The sequence below is a fragment of the Cololabis saira genome, chromosome 19, assembly GCF_033807715.1.
Source record: "Cololabis saira isolate AMF1-May2022 chromosome 19, fColSai1.1, whole genome shotgun sequence".
Classification (NCBI taxonomy): Eukaryota; Metazoa; Chordata; class Actinopteri; order Beloniformes; family Belonidae; genus Cololabis; species Cololabis saira.
The window spans coordinates 32,901,867-32,925,226 of record NC_084605.1 but is presented as its reverse complement, the minus strand read 5'-3'; the positions used below and the strand labels follow the sequence as shown (position 1 = coordinate 32,925,226).

The 23,360-nt window shown below is 43.1% G+C and overlaps 1 protein-coding gene across 33 annotated transcripts in view; it reads right to left on the bottom strand.

The window, feature by feature from the left end:
* Positions 1-23,360, bottom strand: part of tcf7l2 (transcription factor 7 like 2) — a 94,976-nt gene that overhangs the window by 33,178 nt on the left and 38,438 nt on the right. For 19 of the 33 annotated variants that reach the window (XM_061707882.1, XM_061707878.1, XM_061707880.1 and 16 more), the window contains exon 5: positions 20,978-21,037. The exons of the other annotated variants lie outside the window; for them this stretch is intronic. In XM_061707882.1, the coding sequence (XP_061563866.1) occupies positions 20,978-21,037 (60 nt within the window). The remainder of the gene's footprint in view (positions 1-20,977; positions 21,038-23,360) is intronic. 33 annotated transcript variants of the gene reach the window in all.

Sequence of the window (23,360 nt, the reverse complement as noted above, 5' to 3'; positions counted from 1 at the left end):
TGTCAGAGTGGCTTTAAAGAATAATTAAATAAATAAATAAATGAAGAGAAAAAGCACTGATTTGCTCAGAAAATGGCAGATGTGGGGCAATAATACCATGAGCTCAGTGAATTTGTGTGAGTTTGGGGGTCAAGCTGCGGGCTCACCTTGCAGCGCCGGCCCCTGCCGACCACCCTGCCGGCTCCCTAATACCATTAGCAACCCTTAGATGAACATACTAAATTGGGCTTTTGTTCTCGTGGTGCCGATCCAGCCGCACCAGATCACTGGTATCACAGCACCAAATACAGATGGTGCGACTTTTTTTTCCTGAAATGAATAGCGCGCTTAAGAAAAGCGCTTCTTTCTCCCGATTCTTCCGCTCGCCGAAAAAAAAGCCGCCGGCTTTTCTTTTTCTGCTTGCCGTTCGCTTAAAACTTTACCCTATTTAACAGCTATTTAAAAATGTTAGTACGCTTGTGAAAACATGAGCAAAAATTGTCTTCTTATACGCCGTTAATATTTACCACAGATCATTTATTAAAATGATTTAAAAAAAAAGACAAGAACCAACATCAAAGAGCTCTAAAAGAAATAAAAAGGTCAAAAAAATATAAAAACTAAATGTGGATGAATGAAAAAATAATTTTCTGCCTTTTAATAATTATTAAGAATGATAAGATAATCACAATATGTGTGTGAATAAACACTGCTTTTACAAAATAAAATACAGATGTTCAAATTAAAATGAGTGTGACAGAATGCAAATTATATTTAATTAAACAAATTATCCTTTAATTGCCGTGACACAAGCTAAGGCTGATTAAGTGTTCTCGGGAAGCCGTCTATAAAAAATAGGCAGCAAACTTGATTCAAGTCAAGAGCCTAAAACAGCTCCAATCGAGGTGAGGAGGAGAAAAAGGGAAGAGGGAGAAGAGAGCGAGCAGCTCTGCGGCCCAGCGTGATCACATCAGCGCTAGTATCAAATTAACTCTCCGACTTTGAAATTTATTGATCTGCTATTAAGACACTAGTGAACTTGATGAAGTGAGTGCTGTAGGTGACTCTGGGACTTCAAAGTCTTGCACCAGCCACATAAAACAAGCTACTTTGATCCCCGCTCCGCCGCTCGGATCTGGAGAGGGAGCATCAGAGGAAACCCCCCGATTCTACTCTGCTCTTTTCTCCCACTCACCCTGGGCCCAGACTCCAGCTCTCCCCTCGCTCCTCTGCCACGTCTGCTGATGCCCCGAGAACCGGCAAAAGCACCCGTGCCACACAATGTTCAATTGCAGCACATTTTTACTGAATGCGTAGCGAGCCGATAGCACAGTAGTGTTCAGACATGCAGGCAGATCTCGTCTCTGATTCACCGGGAAATAATAAACCAACACACACAAACACACACACACGCACACACGCACGCACAGAAAATGCAGTATGATGTCAAAACAAGTGTTAGAATGAGGCGGCCATCGAAGCATATTGGCATTAAAATTCAGAGCCGATAAGAAGGGGTTTCGTCGTGCCAAATACGGCATGTAATAAGGTCTGCGATGAGAGAGACAATGCAGAGTGGGAGATAGCAGCACTATTGTGTGATGAATACATCCCCCTCTTCGCTTAAGGCAAGTCTTCCCACTACATTAAATAGTGTGTGCTGCCAATCACACCTGCCTTTTTTTTTTTTCCTTTTGTGCCACTGGGTGGAGGTAGTAGTTAATGTTTTCAACACGCACTGGATCACTACAATACATGGATGCAGATATAAACCACAACCGGCTCACAGAATACTTATCTTCTTCACCAACTAAAAACATTAAGTGGGGGTTAAAAAAAAAAAAAAGAAAAGAGAAAAGAAATAGTAAGAGAAGCTAAAAGAAATATCTTACATCTTGCAACAAAGCAACCAACAGAGGTGAGAAATGGAAACTCAGGTTCACCCTCCACTGAGCTGCTAACTTAGCAAGACTGAGCAAAATAAATATTAACGGCTAAATTAATCATCGGCAGGACGGTGTTTGCGCTCAGGCTCCAGCGCTCAAAGGCACTGGGTGTGTGCGAGTGTGTTTGCGTGCGAGCGTGTCTGCACTCAGACTGCCGGGGCTAAGCTGCGTCTGTTTAATTAAGAGGAGTAAAACAGATGACAAATTTAAGACAGTTAAACATTTAATGTGTGCTTATCTCCCCCCCCCCCCTCATTTATTTAGGTGGGAGTGATTCAGAGTGGGTGGCGCTCAACAGAAATGTGCCGGCGGAATCCTGCTGGAATTATAACGCAGCCCCACGTGCCGCGAGAAATCAGCAAGCAACACACAGGTGAATCTTTTTTACAATTTGCAACTTCTATCTATTTGATGAGAAAGAAAGAGACCAGGTGATGAGTCAAATGAGGAGAAAAAAAGAATGCATATCTGCTTGTGCAAAAGAAAATAAATGAGTAACTCAATAATGGATATCGTCTCCATATGTTTAAATCACCCAAATCTTATGTCTTATTATGTTTTGATTTGCATTTTTTTTTCTTTTTGAACCCTTTGTGATTTACATTGATGCATATTGCCTAGAGTCAATGTCAAATCCAGCTCCATGAGCCCCACAAAAGATACCGCATGAAGAGAGTGCCCCTGGCACACATTTCCCTTGTTAACATATCTAATCCAAACTTACTGCTTCTAATGTGACAATGTTAAAACACACAACTTTATATCCTCTATAAGTAATATAATATATACACACACACACACATTATATATATATATATATATATATATATATATATATATATATATATATATATATATATATACATACATATATACATGCATAAATATATGAACAGGGTGAAAAGCTGAAATGCCAAAAGAGAGGGCGGGGAAAAAAGTAAAAGGGGGTGGAGGGAAAAAAAACCTGTGCCAAAAGCATGTATAAGAAAAACCTTCACCAATTAGTGGGGAGAAACAGGAGAGGGAGCTGCCGCGGCATCGCCACTCAAAGAGCCAGGCCTTGCGGCGAAGCTGTCATGTCGGCAGGATTGATCAACAGGCCTGCTATTTCTAATGGCATGTTGTCATGAAGCTGCAGCCATGGGGAGCCACCTGCCTCTGTGTGTGTGTGTGTGTGTGTGTATGAAAGATGGGGTTGGGGTTATTGCAGCAGCCATACCTATTCTGTGCCCATATATCTTTTACTAACAATTTGAAAACAGCCTGGAATCCTCCTCCCACTCTCCAGGAGTCTACCTTGCCTTCTGAAGGTGGTAGCAACGTGCCACCTTGAGTTCTTCCTTATTCTCACAGTCCAGCTGCAGTAAATTCAAACACAATCATTTGATAATTCATTCTTATTATTATTATTGTCATTATTATCATCATCATCATCATCATCATCCTCCTCATCATATATTATTATTATTATTATTATTATTGAATAATAATAATTTTCCTTTTTAACTTTCATCTTGGGAATTACATGGGGGCGGACTGTGACTCACCAGACTACATCAAAAAATATTCCAATTCCTGAAAGGTATGGTTGATCAATCAAAGCTGTGTTTGATTAAAGCCAGTTTATTTTCCACAAAAACAAGCTGTCAAATAATCGTCTGCAAAACACGACTGCAGAAAAAAAAAAAAAAAAAAAAAAAAAAATCACGACCAAAAACAAAGAGAGTCGTTTTAAAAAGCGCAACGTTATCCTCAATTTCCAGCAATACAACAACAATAAAACTGCTTCGGCGGCCAAATAAGCCCAGACTCGCTAACAATAAAAAAGTCAAATAAAAGTTACACAACTTGCAAGTTCAAGGTAGCGCGGGCTACTTGGAGTGCGTGTCACGTACAGTTAACCTTTTTATCGGGCATGCCTGTGGTCTCATCAGTCGATGAAATTCTTTGCCCGCGGCGGTGGCTTAGCCGAGGGACACGGACCAATAGAAAAATATTTCATTGTGTTAGCATTTCAAATGGCGAGTGGAGGATGGATAGGAGGGCATCTGGAGGGGAGGTGGGGGAAGAAGCTCCAACTGATCGTTGCCAATGGAATTAATTGCCTATTCTGAGAATAATGTCCCTTAACCGCGATCCTCGGAGGGCCGAATGCTAGCAGAGGGCACTTTTTCTTTTCTTTTCTTTTTTTTTTTGTCTCTCAGTGTCTTCAAAAAGAAAAGTGCTCAGGGTACTGGACGTATTAAGGGTTTAGCTCGGCCCCCTTTATGCCAAGGAAAAATAATCAGAAGCGCTGAACCAAACTCGACTAATCCGTTCCCCAATTTAAAAAAAAAATAAAACAACGTAAAAAAAAAAAAAAAGAAAAACAAACCAAAAAAAAAAAAAAAAAAACAGTCGAAACATTGGACACAACATTTCTGAAAATCAACATACATATTATAAAATATTCTGAAAAGTAACGGACACTCAAGTTAAAAGAAACAAGACGAAATTAAGTCTCGACGTCTGTTTTTAAGCCGGCGCTCGATAAATGGCTCAAGATGGCGCGACCCCGGTGGTGCTTCTATCCTTTTATTTCAGGGGATTTGAGTTCAGGCTTTGCTACACATTGGCCAAGCATATGCAATGACCCTAACTGATATCGGTGCATCTTTTAGCCACGTCTTAATCTAACCTCCATAAAGCTCTAATGCTTTTCAAACTCAAAACGGCATTAAGAACGAGCATTGTTCGGAGCCGAGGACGACGCAGCCCTGGGAGACGACTCCACAGAAGAGCTGGTCCTGGCCCCGGGCCCCGAAGCCCTCTGGAAAAACGGCTGCTTATCCACTTCAAAATCAGCAGTAAAACAAAAACAAAAACCCAACAACTAAAGAGGACGGAAGAAGAAAAAAAAAAAACTTTTCCCCCATTTATTTACTTATTTTTATAATGGACGGGGCATCCCGAACGCTCCATCCATCCATTTCAACGTACACGGGCCCATTCGCGATTGGTGTCGATTTCATCCTCCAGCAGATGGACGTGCGAATTCGCAGCAGTCCCCATTACACGCCTCTCCTTCGCTCATTGTGAATTCAGCCAACGAAGTCAATCTTATTAACTTCCGCGCCGGTTCACACATGACATTTTCTTCAATTTTCTCGCCGACATCAAAAACATCAATTAGCAGCTCGAAAATGGGAAGGAGCGAATGACAGAGTCAGATAACGCAGACTTATTTGAAGCCGAGGGTAAATCTATTCTCCAGTTTTGAATGTGTTCATTACAATTGCATTTTCAAAGAGGACCTCCAAATAGCAAAGAAATTAAATTTATCTCCTAGAAATGTCCAGAAATTGTTTTTCCCCCCCTTTCTTTCTTTTTTTCTTCTTTTTTTTAATCCTGTGTCTATCTCTCTGCCTCAGTGGGTGACACAAAGCATTGTGGTGCAGCATTTTCTTTTTCTCATTAGAACAGATCACAACTCCCACAGAAGTTGACACCCTATACTGTAACCTCTAGTGTAACCCAGAAAATTACTTTAAAAGGAGCCTAACATTTCTTTAGGAAGAAAAGACGTAGATAAAGTAGCCTAGGCAAGACTTACAACAAAAATACTAGAGACGACGATAAATGCAGTATCTCTTTTTTACCCTACGAGGGTAGCTAATATCAGATAAAAGAGACAAAAAGCTTTAAAGGAAGCATTTTTAACCTTTTTTTGTATTTATACGTTTTAAAATGTCCTCTTTCTTTACATGATGAGCATTTATAATTCAATTTAGACAGGCACTGTACGATGTGAAACGTGTTCAATTTTGTGGATTAATTATAGTCACTGACATCGGAAAATAATTTGTAAAATATTTTGCAAAGGTTAACACTTTGAATTTGAACAAAAATTCAGTTAAAATTCTTAAAAAAAAGACTAATAACTGATGGTTACTATCATGAAAAAAATTGAAACAAGTAAATTTAAGAGTGCATCTTTGAAAGAAATCCTATAAGGCTGAAAGCCACAATGATGTTTTCTCTCCCCAACCTGTATTAAAAATAGCTTTACATACAGATCACGTCATTTTAAACAAAACTAAATTTAAAAAAAGAACAAAACAGAATCTTTTTCCCCCCCCCAGCCTCATTGATCACTTCCTGCTACCGTCCGTGACAGTTGCATCAAAACGTGAAACACAAACCTACACATTAATGGCGCTCAACTCCTCCGCCTCCCATCGCGGATGACAATGTAACTCAATAAACCTCGGCCAGTAATCTTTAAGTAAAAGGCTATTTTTTTGCCGATATCCAAACATTGGTTAGACAGCTTCCTCGTGCTTGAGTTACATCTCCGAGGGGGGTGGACAAAAGCGACTTTAGTGCCTGTGGAAAAGACTCCCGTAATGCAAAGGGAGCGGTGAAGTGGAGACGGGAGCGGGCCGGTCACACACGCAGCCCTAGCGGATCACGTTCCTCCGGCCCATTGATTTCTGATCTTTTGACGTTATTTAGCTGCTTTTTATTTTCTTGCACGTCTTTTACTCCATGTCACAAAAGACAGGAATGTCCAAACAAGTGATGTCGGGGATATCTACTATCTGTCAAAAGGGCAGACTTTTCCCGGCATTAAAGCGACCAAATGCTTTGACGCAGTGCCGAGAATCGGCGGGATGAAAATATCACTCTTTATAATGGAGGCTAATCAGATTTCGGATTTGCCTTCTAGCTAAAAAGGAGATGGAAACGAGTGGAGTGGTGGGGATGAAACCAATACACTTCTAGTTCATCGCCAGCGTGACCTCGACACAAAAGGCCCACGCTATGTTTTCTCAAATCTGAACTGGTGCGTTGCCGCCAAGAAAAATGGGTCACAGTCAAAACGTTAAACCAAATATATTTATGCGTTTTTCTTCTCATTTATCTTCCAAATAGACATTGTTGAAGAGACAAAGCGGGCATGCTGAATGCAGTGCAAGACGAGACGATGCATCTGTAACACGGCTGTCGGCTGAAAGCTGAACACACAGTAGTGATCAGTTCCATTAAGCGGGGATTTGATCATCTCCCCCGTGCGCTCTCACAGCCCGGTTTCAGATTAGATCACTGTGAAAATGGTCAAATGGTGTGTTTATCTCTCTGTAATTATTTTGATGCAGATGACAGAGATTGGTTGTTTGCATGTGTGCACAGTGTGAGGCAAGAGAGGCAAAACACACACTCACGCACACAAAAAACAAAAACCCACAGACACACGCTGGCGCGGAAAGAGCTGAATGGATTCCCTCAATGCTATTAATCTATTAGAAAGATTAAAAAAAATAAATAAATAAAAAAAGGCCTGAAAAAGAATGTTTTATCTGCATATAAAAAAAAGTGTATGGACATGAAATAACTGTGGCATAATTCTTATAACTACCATTAATGCACATGACAGAAATGGACTTTCAATGAGACTGGATGTGAAAACGCCAGGCAACAATGGAGTGTGATGAGATAAACTAACATATGCAACTGCTGCAGGAAAACACTGGCCTATACGTCTTCAGCTGCAAAACACTCTTTATTCAAAATCCAAAGAATTTCCAAAGAAAAAACTTGGATTTATCTTTTTTAGCTGAAAATAGTAATTTGAGAATAAACCCCATTCATTAAAGTTGTTTTTCTTTTTTCATCAGTTATTATGTTAAAGATATTAACGCCGCTTCTACATGGAACAACTCTTGGCACAAACTGAGGCCCTTTCAATACCAATTCCCACACTCTGAAGGAGAAATGTATGTGCTTCCAGCTTTTGTTGCACTCAGGACGCCTGTCATTCACGCAGCGACCTTGCACGGAACTTTCTAAATCCTGAGGGCTCATTTTAATATCCACTGGACACTGCCAGAGGTGATCACATACATAAGATCATCTGCGTTATCTACTCCGCTCATGCTACTGCTACTCTATAATCTCCTATATTTTCACTTCACTTAATTTAGGCTGTGTCGCCGGATTACTGGCCCTTCATATCTACCTTTCCAATTACTTTTAAGAGTTTTGGATGGACAAATTTTTGCTTTCATGTCCCGTGTTAGCAGATGAGTTGCTGCTTCTGGCCATGAAAGGAGAGTTTTTAATGAGCTGAGGTGAGGTTAATTGCTTCAGTAGGATCCTCCAAGTCATGTGCCTCTATATGAAATTAAGCCCATTTCCTGGAGTTTTCTTGGACATGTTTAATAACAAAACACTTCAGCCCAATTTCCAGTTCCCACACTGAAAGGGGGGGGTAGTTTCTCCTGCATTTCACAACATCAAATTTGGAGTTGCAGTCATCACAACCTAATAAAAAAACTAATTAGGATGCTTTTAATAATAAAATGAATAATTTGCTCCACTACACACAAATTTTATATATATTTTTATAATTTTATATATATATATATATATACATATATATATATATATATATATACATATATATATATATATATATATATATATATATATATATATATATATATATATATATATATATATATATATATATATATATATATATATATATATATATATGTACAGTATATGTATGTGTGTGTAGTGGAGCTAACTAGTCTAGCACCTACAGGTGCAGCAATTGTCATCTAGTATTGTTAATTTTCTGGGAAGTTCACTCAATCATCTATTTCCTCTACATCTGAGGAGGAGAGGAAGAAGAAGAAGAAGAAGAAGAAAAAACAAACACGGATGTGAATGACCCTCCTTCACTGACTGTGTTCTGGTTCAGGGAAAAAATACAATAAAAAACTCCCTCGCCTTTGTCAACTTACATCAAAGTTAGCACAACCAGAAAAACACATGGCATTGGCAGTCCAGGTGCTTTCAGTTTAATTTAACAAAAAATAAATAAAAACACTTGCACTGCCAGTTTTTCCTCAATAATATGCAGGTCAGATCCAAACCAGAGTATTCCTAGATGTCTGTTTGTAACAGGACAATAAGACTGCACAAAATGTTTGCTGTCGATATCACTTTTCTTACAAGAGAAAGAGGAAATTTGCTGCAGTTTCTCAATTACCTCAGCGAACTGCTCCACACACACACACACACACACACACGGACACACACACAGAGACACACACACACTAATCTTCCACAAATGACTGGGCCTTTCATTGGCTATTAGGAACTACATGATGTGAATCTGGCCAGACTTAAAGACCTTGTAATCAACACTGGTGTAAATGTGTTAAGTTCAGTGTCTCGTACAGGGGGGTTCAATGGTCCTGACAGTGTAATTACGGGCTGCCACCACAACGCAGCAGCCGGCACGCTCGCCACTAATTCAATCCATCTTCATTTCCACGAGCAACGCCCCTTCCATTGATGGATAGTTATCATTAGAGAGTGACAAAGCACTTAAACAACCGAGGCGTGAGCAGCAAAGTGTGTACGCGCGGGTGCATTTGGGCGTACACCGGGTGTAAAGTCGAGGAAGCGGGAGGAGATGTGTGTGTCCTCGCAGGAACGCGCTGGTGCCCTGCACAGCGGGATTATATATTACAACGGTGGGTGAATGCAGAGAGATGGGGATAGGGAAGACGTCTGGGTCAGGGAGCAGGTCGGCATCCTTCATGCAAAGACGCACACACACACGCAGAGACAAATAAATACCGGAGATGCCCGCGCGGAGTCAGCGTACGTGTTCACATGCACGCACAGACAGTTTGGCTCGCCGTGACCCCGACACACAGAGAGGCTATGGCTCAACTCACCAGCCTTTTATAGCATGCTGCTCACACTGCTGACAGACACACATGCAGACTCACACAAGTCTGGGCACTGTCTGCAGCAAAACACTAAACCACAGGCTGTGATTGAGGGTGCCTGGCCTCCTGCTCTATATTTTCAGTCTATATATTCAGTCCACCCTTAGCCTGTATATCTTAATTATGTGCTCTGCCTCTTTTCCTGAAAGAACGAGTGACAGTGTATGCGAGTATAGGCCGCTGAAACGAGGCCCTTCCAGCATTTATGGGGCCTCACTGCATCATTACTTGACTTTTAAGCTCCACATAAAAGCACAGTAGATGCCTCTCTCTCCCCGGCTCTTGTCTTGCATTGTGGCATTTTTTTTTTTTCCTGAATCGAGCTGCAAGTCTTCAAAACAAACTTAAAGTCCTAAAACTTTTAGAGATGACTAACTAGGCTGTGAAAGGCAACAATCAGTAAATAGGTTTACTAAAAGCCGGAGGGATTTTAGTGCTGCGCCGCGCTCGTTGTGATTAGCTTTTCCTTTTTCCTGGTGGGCTGCAGCTTTTGGGGTCACTGCCACCGCGCATACAGAGACGCCGGGGTCAGGCTTTGCCATTTTGATGACTCGATCGCATTTCCATCGATTGTGGTCGGTGACCCCTCGGGGGCCCCATGCGGCGAGCACCTGCTCCACCTCCAGCGGCACAGTCGCCCCCGTCTGTCCACCAGGAGGTGGTGCTACTGGGATGAAGTGCGCTGTTTTTAGGGGGGCGGGGGGGCTATATTGCTGAAAAAAAAAAAAAAGGCAGACAGGGATTTGTTTGGTAGAGGTTTTTCCATGATCGTGGGGATTTAAAAAGGCTTTCCTGACACCCAGAGTTGCAGACATCCTCAAAAGACGTACTCTGCTTTTCCGTGGGTGTCGATTTAGCAGCAGAGGCCGCTGCAAAGGTTCACCGTCAGGAGATGCTGCTTCCTTGAATGCATAAGATTCTCAGACTTGTGAGCTCTTGTTCTGTTGGCTCATCGAGAGGAATGAATGGGTCCCTCCACTCCTCCAAACTCGGTGCACGAACACCCACGCAATTAAAAAAAAAAAACTGATGCTTACTCGTCCACATTCCTAATGCGCCATTATGCACTCGCATGCTGCGCATTTTTACCACGGCTGGAGCGATTTATGGACATGCATGGATGCATGAGCTTGGCGGCCAACGCCGCTGCAGAAGAACTGCCTGGCCTGCTCGCAGACCCTGCAGTTTGTTTAGCAACACTCCTTTTGACGACGCCCGAAGGGTGCAATTAAGCCCAATTAGAGCCTGTCGGTTTTATTAAGAGGCACAGACTGGCCAGGCTTGGGGGCAGTGAGGGGTGGGAGAGAGAGAGAGAGAGAGAAAGGGGGGGAGGGGGGGTATATGTAACACCAATCTACTGCTTCTCTTGAGAAACTAGGCAAGCATCGCTGTGAGGAAAAGTGGTGTAATTAAACTGTATGCCAACTAAACAGACACTAAACAGAGATCGCAGCTGTGGCAGCTTTTACTAACCCGTTACATGAAGTTGGAGTAAAGAAGCTAAAGTCTTTACCAACTGGCCGGGTTAAGCTGGTAACCTCCGATGCTCTCTGTTTAAATGCACCGATATTATATCATAAAAAAAACGCATGCACACAATTTGGTGATCAGAGATCCATTTGGGACCCAAATATGACAAAAGCAAGTCATCTATTAATACTCACTGGCTCCAGTGAAAGCAGACATGTGTGGATGCAGATGTCACAAAGCATTTTCGGAAGGGGGTTAAGGGGCGGGTGGTGACTGTGTAGTTCTGTGATTCTGCCCTGATACATTTGTGTGAAAAGAGCAATACAGCTGGCTTGGAACAAAAAACTGCAGCACGTCTTTCATCACTGAATCAAAAAAAAAATAAATAAATAAAAGAAAGCAAATGAATGTATCATTCCCCCCCCGCCCCCCCCTCACAATTCCCGCTCCGTCGACCCCTCGACAGCGATGTTTACAGATAGCTATCGTTCGCTCTCTTTTTCACATTTGCGCTTGGACACGTTTCAAAAGACGGGGGCCTTTTCATCTCCCCACTCGCTGTGAGGAAATTTGCTCCTTAATGGCTTTCAAAACAGGAAGCACAGACAATAAAAAAAAAGGAGAAGTGAGAAGAACGCTTTTACTCCCAAGTCCTCCCCTCCCTCCCCTCCCACCAGCTTCACTTGTCGCATCCTCTGCGGAGCCGAGTGCCGCGGCACACCGCTGCCGTGCCAAGGTGCCAACTGTGCCAGTTACACTGACCTCCATCTGCAGGCAACTCGATACCATCTCCTCAACCGCCACGCACTCGCGCTGAATGGGCCCCGCTCAGTCACAGTGAAGCCTGAATGCCATTCAAAGCTCAGGCTCGGAATTGTGTTTCAAGTTTGTGTGCTATTGTATTCTTTGTTCACAGCTGTCGTGTTTCAAAAAAAAAAAAAAAAAAAAAAAAAAAAATGAAGCGAATGCTTAAACGCTTGTACTGGAGGAATGCACTGAGGAATACATTACCGCCAACGTGCAAAATCATCTCACTATCAGGCATATTAGAGCGGATTTTTCACGAGACTTTTATCAATGACCCTCAGAAGGTTGAGCTGCTACGGACCGGCTCAAATTACAACCGAGATGCGCTCTTGCCAAGTACTAGGCTTTACTATTTTAACAGTGTATGTAGGTGTCTGTTTACTCATGTTGTATTCATAATTCCGCCTCCTGCAGGGCATCCGTGTCCACCGAGTGCCCTTGAACATGCCATGAGTAGTCTTTCTGCGCCTCAACTAAAAAGAGAGCTGAAAGACAGCTACACACGCTTCCGCACAGTTGGATAAAACAAACCTTAACCACACAACTCAACCTCACCAAAGAGCTAGCTTTTTTTTTTCAAAAAGATGTTCAGAGGAGCGCTTTTTTTTTTTTCTCCCCTCTCCCTGGGTAAAACAAATGCATCATTTTTCAGTTTAAAAACAAAACAAAACAACAAAAAAATAAAAAATCTTTACTCCCTCTCCCACCCATTGTGCCATTTCCGTGCAGGGAAGTGCTCCCTCCCATTGATTTTCTCCTCGCCAAAGCCCTACCCTACATGAGCTGCTTCCTCGCCGGTGTCATCTCCTTGTGCCTCTCTCCTTTTAACTGTGTTTTACTCTTGTGGTATAATGTACAACTAGCAAACCGGCGGTGGGGAGGGGGGAGCGCAACTGGAGGAAAAACTGATACATAAGGCTCAAAAGTTTTGGCTATTGATTCCCTTTTGATGCACATAAAGAGAGAAAAAAAAAAAAAGAAAAAACTCTTCAAAGCTGCAGAAAAAGCCTTTTTCATCACGGCTACAATTGAACTGGTTGGTAATATTGGTTTTAAGGCATTGTGCATTTTTGCCGGTGCAATTCCTGGGTTTTGTTGTGCTCTGCGTCCAGATTCTGCTCAAGATACTGCAGAGTCTTAAAGGTTGACTAACCCGAAACATTAATTGATGTGCATTGAGTTCATTTCAGTGGAGAATATTCTTGGCGTGTTCGTAGCATAAAGGTAGCTGAACTGAGAAGCACGTTGCAATAAATGTAAGTGTGTGTGAGTGGGGTGGGTATGATGAGAATATTCATGACATCCATTTACTCATGACAGGATGCTGAAATCAAAGGAAGCAGAGTCTTGAGCAAAGACCCAGATATGGAGGGGAAGGCTAGCAGGAATATTTTCCAGCCTGTACATCTACTTACTTCAGCCTCAGCTCTCTGGCCCTCCCACACCCCGCTCCGTCAGCCCTCTGTGATGTGTGCCTGTGTCCACTGGGGGCTACAATTAGCCCATCAAACTCATTCCAGTCGGGAATCCACAGCGCCTCTCCAATCCCCTTTTCTGACTCTCCAAAGCCCGGGCTCCTCCAAAGAGACAGGCAACTTGTAAGACAGGGGGAGGTAGCCTTTGAAGTGCCAAGTTTTGCAGAGGCCTCCCTTTTTGCTCATATCAAGGCTGAGGATATATAACAATTAAAATGGCGGGAGAGGCAGGCTGACATAACAGTTCGCACTCGCAGGGGGGGGAAGCTGCTTGCCTCTGCACCTAGGACACTGGTCCTCACGGGTGAGGGTGGAGTGGGGGGTATTAATCCTCGTTTCCCCCCTCTTGGGGCTTTTACTGACTCACGAGTGGCTGGACACATCTCCATCTGTCATCTGCAGGTTTTTCCTGCAGCAGCATTTACGGCCTGTGGTCCTGCATTAACCTCAAGTCTCTCATCTGTATCAGTCAAACTTTGAATAAACACGTCACCTAACAACCAGCGCAATAATCTGTTGCTTTTATTTAATAATGACGGCCTTGTTTTTTTTTTTGCCATGGGAACTTTGTTTCGGGACATCAAATCATGCTGACTTTAAGTGTGGTACGTTTCCATTTCAATAAAAGGCATTGTTTAGAAATCTTCCCCGACCTCGCCTGCATGACGAGACATACCACGTTGTCCCCAGACGCCGGCGAGCTGACCAAACTCCGAGCCAGCGGTTCAGATGGCCCGCTGCATTGCGTTGTGTAAGACACAGCTCCACTTCTGTTTCTGCTCCAGCGGGGCTCGGTGGCAGACAGCCAGGTAATTACACAGCACCGACTAGCAGCCTGAAGAGAAAGGCCCGCTGCTGCACATATGCACACACACACACACACACACACACAAACACTCACACACACACATACAAACACTTATTTGCATTCAGCCAGAATGCAGCTCGCACAACTCCACCTGCACGCACACAAGCGCACATATGCACATATGCACACAGCTAAACACAAAGACGACGTTATGTCAAGGAGGATTACAATGACTCCAACCTGACCCGGCTCGCAGCCGCTCTGCCTCTGGCGCAAGTGTGTCTGAATTTACTGTCGAGGTGAAAGACTGGCCACAGCTTAAACAGGTGTGTACTTATGCAGATGCACAGCTCCAAACATGTGGTTTACATTAGTCTCTGACTGTAGCAGGGCTGCTCTGCAGCGAGCCTTCCCTGGAGCACGACTCCGGCCCAACACGTCATACGGGGGTTAGTGATTTATTCCCCTTCATAACCCTGAATTCAGGAAGTGGGTACAAAAGAATGCATAAACTGGTCACTGGTAGCAGCATATGCTGACCTAACCTCAAGTAACATTTAGAAACTGCAAGTAAACTACTTTCATTTATTTGAATTATGGTAGAAAAAGTCTGGCACAGGAAAAAAAATAATAATCCTCTGGTCTGAACGTGAAGGAGACATCCCTTCTTGGTGAAACTCTTGTAAAAGCTTAATACGTCCACATTTAACGGCGGATAAAAGTCAGGATGAACTCTCCATCATAGTCTGGGGAATGAATTTCACTTCTACATAGCTGATTTGATCAGTTTTTGTCATTTCACTTTATTTCAATAACCACTTAAAGTTAGAATTCTAAAGGAGGAATAATAAAAAAAAAACTACTAAAAACTAAAACAACTAAATACCTAAAAATAATTGTGTTGAACAAATCCTTGGTGAGTAGTGTTGTTCTGACAAGAGCAGAAAACAACCAAAGAAGTGAAAGGGCAAAAAGGCAAGTAAATTGCACCACAAAAAAAGGGGAGGTGTGTGTGGGGGGTCATGCTTCAAGGAAGTAGGAGGTATTCTTTATCTCCCTCTCCCTTGTTGGTTATTCCCCACTTTTTCCAGGGAGAGAATCTAGCATTAAAAAAAATACCATGGATTCCAGCGAATGCCAGTGAGAATCAAGCAAGCTATTCATGCTGCCAGTTGATTTAGGCATGCCTCGCTACACACCAATCAGCCCCGGCCCGGCCCTGCCAGCCACTCACTCGTCTGCCATTCCAACACAAGATGGAGACAGTGACAAAAGTTCCAATTAAAATATCCATTTGTGATGTCTGTGCGGAAAAAAAAGAACACGTTAAAACAAACAAAAAAAAAAAAAAAGGACCAGGCTTTTTCGATAGCGGAGGAAAATATCCAACAAAAGCTGCCAAAATTCTGCAGACAAGACACATACTTAAAGAGTTTTCCTGTGTACAAAAACTAAATAAGCCAGGAGAGGGTACATGGGCTGGGTGGCTGGGTGGCTGCGCGCGTGGAGACGGACTGAGCGTGTGCGTGCATTGGGAGTAGCAGCGTCTTGTTATGGAGGAACAGAGCATGTTGAAGATAAGAGGGCGACGGTGTTCAAAGGAAAAAGGCAGGCCAGTAAAGTGCGTGCCGATCCGACATCATCGCCTCGCTGTCCCTTAATGAGCCTGGAGAGGAAGCCTGGTGTCCGCAGAATCCGCTCCCGTCTTACTCCCATCACACTGCTGGGCTTTTTATTCAAATCTCACACACACCTGTCACACAGCCAGTCTGGCCGCGCTGCTTATTTCACTCCACAAGGATGTTAACAAGACAAATGAATGCATAAATACACAAATAATGCGTTTAGGTAATGTTAATAATGTATGAAATGGAAGCTGCTTTTTGACAGTAGCGCCGCGTTCAGGATTCTTCCCAACTTTTAGCGTCAGGCTCATTTATTCTTTTCCCAGAATGCATTTCTCTGCATCTTTCCAAGGCAATGTTTGGCCAACATTGGGTTTCTATAGCACATCTTACTGAGGAGAAAAGCAGTCTGGCGCATTTAGACTTTCCTCCTATGAACCCCCCCCCCCATATATAGTCAATACTGAACCACCTCTCCCTACATCCAAAAATTCCAGTGAGGTGATCCTCTTTAATCTCTCAGAACGCAGGCCTCCGTCTCACATCATCACTCTTCCCTCCAGCTATGACATGACTTACCATTAGAGTATTTTCCTGAGAGGATGGATAAATAAATACTAATGCATGTGCACACCTGCATCGGTATGCCGGAGCATGTATCACAACGTCACTCAGGTTAGAGACTAGATCCCAAACTTCCAGGGTGATTCCAAAAAGCAAAAAACAAAACAGAAGCAAGGTGAAAATTGCTCAAAGAAGCTGACTATGTAGAAAAATAAGCATCAAATCGAATTCCTTCCATGGGGTGAGACTAAAGCTGGGCGTGGCACTCTGGAGACCAGGCATACCTGATAAAGTGCCTGTCATATATAACAGCATGGACATCAAAACCACAGCCAAACAAATCCAAGAAAAGTTCAGATAGGCCCTCATTGAAAACGAAGCGGAGTGGAGCAAAATAAAATAAATTGGGGTGTTAGAACTGTTCAAGATGCCCCAACAAAACCAGAACACACCGTTTAGAATACAGAGGGAGGTGACAGAGGACGATGCTTAATGGTTCAGAGAGCAGATACCCAGTGTTTACCCCTGCAAACACCAAAGAAAAACCCCTCTCCTGTTATAGCACGGGTGGGGACGGAAAACCGAATTCAAGGCAGCTTAAGTGCTCTCTGGAATCACTCAGCATTCCACCGGAATTGAAATTTGACTGTGACAGTGTATTCATCCATAACAGTAAATTGTTCTTAGGGGATTTGGCGGGGCTTCGCGCTCTCCCTCCCATCTTTCCCCCACTATAGTCCCAATCTACTCCCTGTTTCCAAAAAGCTGTCTCCTTCACTTTCAATCACAAGCTGCCTGCTCACATGCAAACGCCCCCCCCCCCACCAAAAAAAACAGACAGTTGCCAAAGCAATTGTGGGATTGCTCCACGCTAAATCATTATAAAACCAGAGATATTCATGAGGCCGCATAGTGATCTGGAGCTTATAAAGAGGGATAAAGCAATAACTTGTTTGGTGCGTCTCTGAATCACTTTTGGAATCATTTTTCTGAGTATGGTCGCCTTTCTCAAATCTTTGAAGGACTTGTGGTGACTACTTTAAGTTGAACTCTTGAATGCTGATACTTGGTTCATTAATCTTGGCTTAGAACTGCCTGATCAATCATAATTAGACTTTTCAGCGCTGGTAATAAAAGGAAGTTAAACGCTTGGCAACAAGATGTGGTGGTTTTGTTCCGGTAGTTCATTGAATAAGAAGCTTAAACGCCACAAGGCTACAGGTAGAAAGGATCTAAAATACCTGTGGAAGTTGAGTGTTTTCAAAAAAGTCGCTTTGCAACAGAGACTATTCATGTCCAGGTTATAAAACCGATTCAGGAAATATCTGACAAAAAAAAAAAAAAAAAAAAAAAAGGTACCCGTGAACTTTGTTACTTTCCACAGTCATCGTCGTGAACAGACAACTTCCAAAGAAAGCACATGACTTGTTATGACGAATCTGCGCAAAAACAGGGCATTCTTCTTCAAGTGGCAGACTGTAAAAATTAATTTCTAGCACAATAAAAAACATCCTGTTGCAAGAAAATGAGTCTTACTTTTGGTTTAAAGGCTAGACTATTTTGCTAGTTTTAAGAATTCAAGTCGAGAAAATGTCTCTTACTCCATCAGTATAGTTATTTTTTTATTTTCTGTGATATAAAGGCAATCTGACTGGATTTAGGAATATTAGGCTTATTTCAACGGGAGCTGTTTTAGCAGTGCACATTTTCCTCAACTTCCAGACTCAACAGTACAGGCGAATATGTATTTCAAAGTCCCTTTTTTTTTACTAAAAAGCTGGAGAACTCATGTTTCTACAAAGAGAACATGCTATACATCTATACATACTGAATATATAGCCAAATAAATAGTAACATTTTCAGGCCAGCTGTAGGATATTCACAAAATCAGTTACTGTAACCCTGTTGTCAAAAATGCATTCGCAAACTTCCTTGAAGTAGAAACCAATGTTTCTGGGGTATATTAGAGGGGACTGGCAACATTAATAGCTGAACAATTTCAAACAATTCAATTCAATTTTATTTGTATAGCGTCTAATACAACAAAAGTTGTCTCCAGACACTTTCCAGAGATCCAGAACATGAACATAAACCCTCCAAATCTACATTTAGATACTCTAGGAACTACGAGTAAACCTGCACTCTGAGAGCGGAGAGCTCTGCCAGGAACATAAGGCACTATCAGGTCTTGTAAATACTGCAGAGCTAAGCCGTTTTGGGCTTTATATGCAAGTAATACAATTTTAAATTGGATTCTGAATTTTACAGGTAGCCAATGGAGCGACGCGGTTCTGGAGGGTAAAACAAACAAGTCTCCCTAATACTAGACTGAGAGTAATCAATCGGGGGGTGGGTTGGAGTAAATACACATTTGCACTCCAGCTGAGGGACGTGTGTTTGTCTCTAAGAAGAAGGCCACAACCAACCAAAATGTGAAGGTCAGCTGAGTAAAAAGATAACTTTCAGCTATAAAGTTGCTGTGTGACTGCTATCCAGGCAGCCCCCCCCGCTTCGTCTCTTTCTAAATAGTTCCCCTCCTTTTTGTGGCCCGGCTCAAACCTCAGCCGCTTTCCATGCTGTTGCTGGGAAAAAAAAAATGAGGTCAAGGATCGCCTTACTCCAGCCTGCCTCCTTATGGTCACACCCCCCCCCAACCCAGCCCCCTCACTCAAAACCATATTCTGTCACTGTGGCCAAATCCGCCTCCCCCAGCTTCATTTCTCCCCAACACCCCCCCCCTCCTCCGCCCTTCTTGCGCCCTCAGCCTAGTGCTAATTGGTAAATCTGTTGAACCATGCCATCTCCAACAATGAGACACCTGGAGTTCTGTCAAAACAAGTTTCCCTGTGAAACGGCCTCCAGTGTTAATACAGTAGCGTGCAGCTCTGCCGAGTCGCTTGTCGCTCACGCGGCCGGGCCGCAGAATGCAGATCACCCCATCTGGAGGAATTTATCAAAGATGAGCGCACTCAACTGCCAGCCTCTCATTACGACTCAAGATTACTCATCGATATTTCTTCAGATTCTCTGTCCCTAGTCCTTTGTAAGAAAAGCCAACTAGTAAATCACTGATTGCAACATCTTTCAAGGCTCGTAGATATAGTTATTTGTTTGTTTTTCTACTCCAATTGGGCGTATAATTCACGGGGTTAAATGGGTTCAAACAGATAAATAAACGTAATAATATCGTCTGACCTAGCTCTGACTACCTGTCATCTAAAACTCAAGCCACACCTTGGACGCGCATGTACAGCAGTGTAGACAAAGGTGTGTTTGAAAGACACACACACTCATGCAGAAAGACAGACCGGCACACCCAGCAGTGATCCTGCCAGACCTTGTCAAACAAGTTCTAGCAGAGGCACTTGTATAAGAGAGACTGATATGGGGAAGCGAACACCGACTCGCAAATTAATGTAGGACCTCACTGTTAAGCAGGATTTATCTCCTTTATGGCCTGCTTCTTTTTATAAGATTTGCTCCGTCTACTCGCAACAAAAGCCCCTAGAAAATGGTCAGCAATCAACAAGTGATTGATTTGTCAAACGATTGGCGTCTGCAATCCAGAGAGCCGTGGTCACCTCGGAGGAGATTAAGATTTCGCCTCTGGGTTTCGTAATGCCAACCTATTTCTGGCTTCACAGTGCCTGACGGAGGCAAATCAAAACAAGGCTTATTCATGTCCTCAGAAAGTCAGCTCTGCAGTAAAAACAACAGGAACTTTACCTTTGGGCTCCGCTTTCTTTCATTTACAGCTTATATTCTGGGGAGTTGCGTTGCAGGATCACGCCAGCAAATCGAATTAAGAGGGTTTCATCTCTTTCAAACGGATTTATCTTTACTCAAAATATTCAGCCGACAAACCTAAACAGTGTGTTGTTATGCTTCATCCCTGCATTTAAAACCCTGTTATCCAAATTCTATTAGGAGAGGGGACTCGATTCAAAACAGCTGCAGGAAAGTGCAAAAAACAAAAATAAAAACAGCCCTCTTCTCATGCTGGTGGATCGTTTCTGCTAATTCAAACCAAATACATACAAGACCCTTAGAAAGAACGTTATGACCAGAGTGATGTATAACCTGTGAGGCATAATAGAAATAAAGAAAGCAAACAAAGTCTTTAAAAAGAGGCACAGCAATGACTTCGAAGAAGCTGAACATAATTAGAAAACACGCCCTGTTAAAGGAAATAAAATACATGTGACGTGCATCATCCCAATCTTTGTACTTACACAAAAATCACCAGGATTTCACACAAGAAGCTATTTTAAACATTCAAAAAGCACATCAGCAGCAAAGCAACGTGACTGAATTAGCACAAAGCACAGCAAAGTATGATTATAATCATCAGCATCATCACCAGGATTTAAGGTTTTCATTCACAGTGTTTATTTTACAAAAAAATTGTTGTTTTTAAAATCAATCATCAGTTGTTAATTTGTGTGTGTGGAATCAACCAAAAGAAGAAGAAAAAAATCCAACAAGATATTTTTGGAATTCAAAGGTCTCTCACCAAATGAAATTGGTGAAGGCTCAGATCTGACTGTCCGGGGAATTCCCAGCAGAAGGGCCCCTGAAAGGCAAAGATGGACGTTCCCAAGTCACACAATTATATCAGCTCTCCATCTCTCCTTTATTCACTCACACTCTCTCTCTCTCTCTCTCTCACACACAGACACACACACACACAGATCTGCACGCAATCCCCATCCAAAAAGGTTTTATGCAAAAGCAACATGTTCTCCGTGGAAATAATGCATCCACTGGCTTGTGAGTTATTTAAAGTACTACCTCATCTCTGCAGGCGCAGGCTCCTCCTGGGTGCACGTGCGGCCCCTTTATTACTAATGTTACACGGAGAGAACGGGAGAACACTGGCTCTGCCCTGGTTACGCAGCTGCTGCTACAGGCTGGTAGGATGTTGAAGCAATGTTTCACTTTGGCGAGACATTTCAACTCCGTGGCATGCATGGGAGTTCAGCAGCGGTCAGCACATGTGGGGATCTAACCGTCACCGCCGAATCAGTGTCGGAGTCACTGATTCTAGAGCTCCTAGAGCTCTTACAAATTCTAGTAAAATCTAAACTTTGAAAATAAAATCAGTAATAATTTGTATTTTTTCCAAATTATAAAGTCAAGTTGTGACTCGTCTTACAAGTTCTTCACTGGTACACAAACAGTTTCTTCAAAGCAAGAGATCAGATCATAAACAGATATCACAAAGATGACAGAAGACAGGAATAAAAGAAAAGTAGGGAAGAGAGAGAGGGGGATCGATTTCCCTTGGAAGAAAGGACAGGGTAGTAAAAAGCCAAAGAACATGCGAGAAAAAGGCAAAAAAAAAAAAAAAGCAGCAGGGACTTAAGTTTACTGAAGAACTCCAGGACCAAAACGCTACTGTTCACTCACTGGGCCGTATTTGTACTCGTGCTTGACCCTCGGGCCAGCCAGATAAGTTCCCATAAAAGCAAGAGAGCAAACACTGTGGTTATTGGCGAAACACATGCACATACAGATACAAATGTCTATTATCATTTTAAATGTGTGTCCAACATGGAGTCACACGTTGCCTGGGGTACTTTAAGTTCACGGGGGTTATTTGACAGTCAAGCGCCACAACAAGAGGAAACAACAGCCTTCCCTACGTCTGCTGGTCACATTCCCTACATGCAGCTTTGATGGAGAGGATCCGTAACGATGCAACGCTTTTCAAAAAAGCAGTTGATCACAACCTTTTGCTTTAGACTCTCCTTCCAAGCAGGACTAGTCTCCGGTCGCCCGTTGTGGGCTCGTTGCTGACTAAAGCCAGCCCCGAGTGGCTCGTCTGTGGGAAACGAGCCGCCGCTCTGACTATGGGACGGACTCAATGACTGAGGTGCACTCATTCTCATTGTCAGAGCTCCCGGGCCTGACGCCATGTCTCGACAGCCTCGGAGTGTGGCCCGGCCCGATGATGTAAGCGTGACCCGTTCAACGGCTGCCTTGTCTGGAAGAGACAGCGAGGGGACGGCGGACGGACGGACAGACGGGGCGCTAACGGCCTCTCTGTCCGAGGGGGCTGGATCACTTGGCACAGAAGAACTAGGGACTAGGGAGGATTAAATCTTCAAGCGTATCTGCATTTTGATATGTACACTCATGATGCATTCATTCATTCATGCTGGAAAATCAATTAAGAAATCATTTGCACATAAAACAAAACACAGTCCATCCACATCACCCAGTCCTACATGGCAAGACGCTCTTTGATCTAAAAGTGACCATCACGGTAAATAAATACATGTTTGGGTACTCGGTTTGCAGCAAAGATGGGTATGAAAGGCGGCATGCACAGAAAGAAGACCGAAATAAAAGGTAAAAGGTTATTTGGATAGAGGCCTAAAATGCAGCAATGAAAAAGCAGGTTAAGGTCAGCCTGAGTCGGGGTAGAGAAAGCCTCCAAGGTGCAGCCTGCAGACGGTGTGTGGGTGGCGCCTCCTGACCGCGGGGTCACTCATTAACAAGAGGGACAGCTCAGCCTCCCAGAGTGCTAGACAATGTTCTGGACAGCCCAGGTGCACGGCCCATTCAGACCACAGGAAGCGCCTTTTTTTCTCCCTACTCCTCAGAGATGGACAGAGAAGCAGACCCGGACTGGGAAACGTGATCCCATCTCGTCTTTATCGCGGGCCCTACAGCAGCAGTTGCACGTCTATCCTGTCCTTTGGGCCGCTACAGGAGATCCACAGAGTCATTGTGCTGCGTCTTTTTCAAATGCAAAAGCCAAGAAAACGCTCTTGTTTTTTTTTTTTTTTTCCTTTTATAATATCAGAAGCGTGTCAGTCCTTTTCACCCTTCTCTCAGCCCCCCTTTCCAGTACAAGTTCTCCAGAGAAACAGGTTGGACTGAAAGGGACT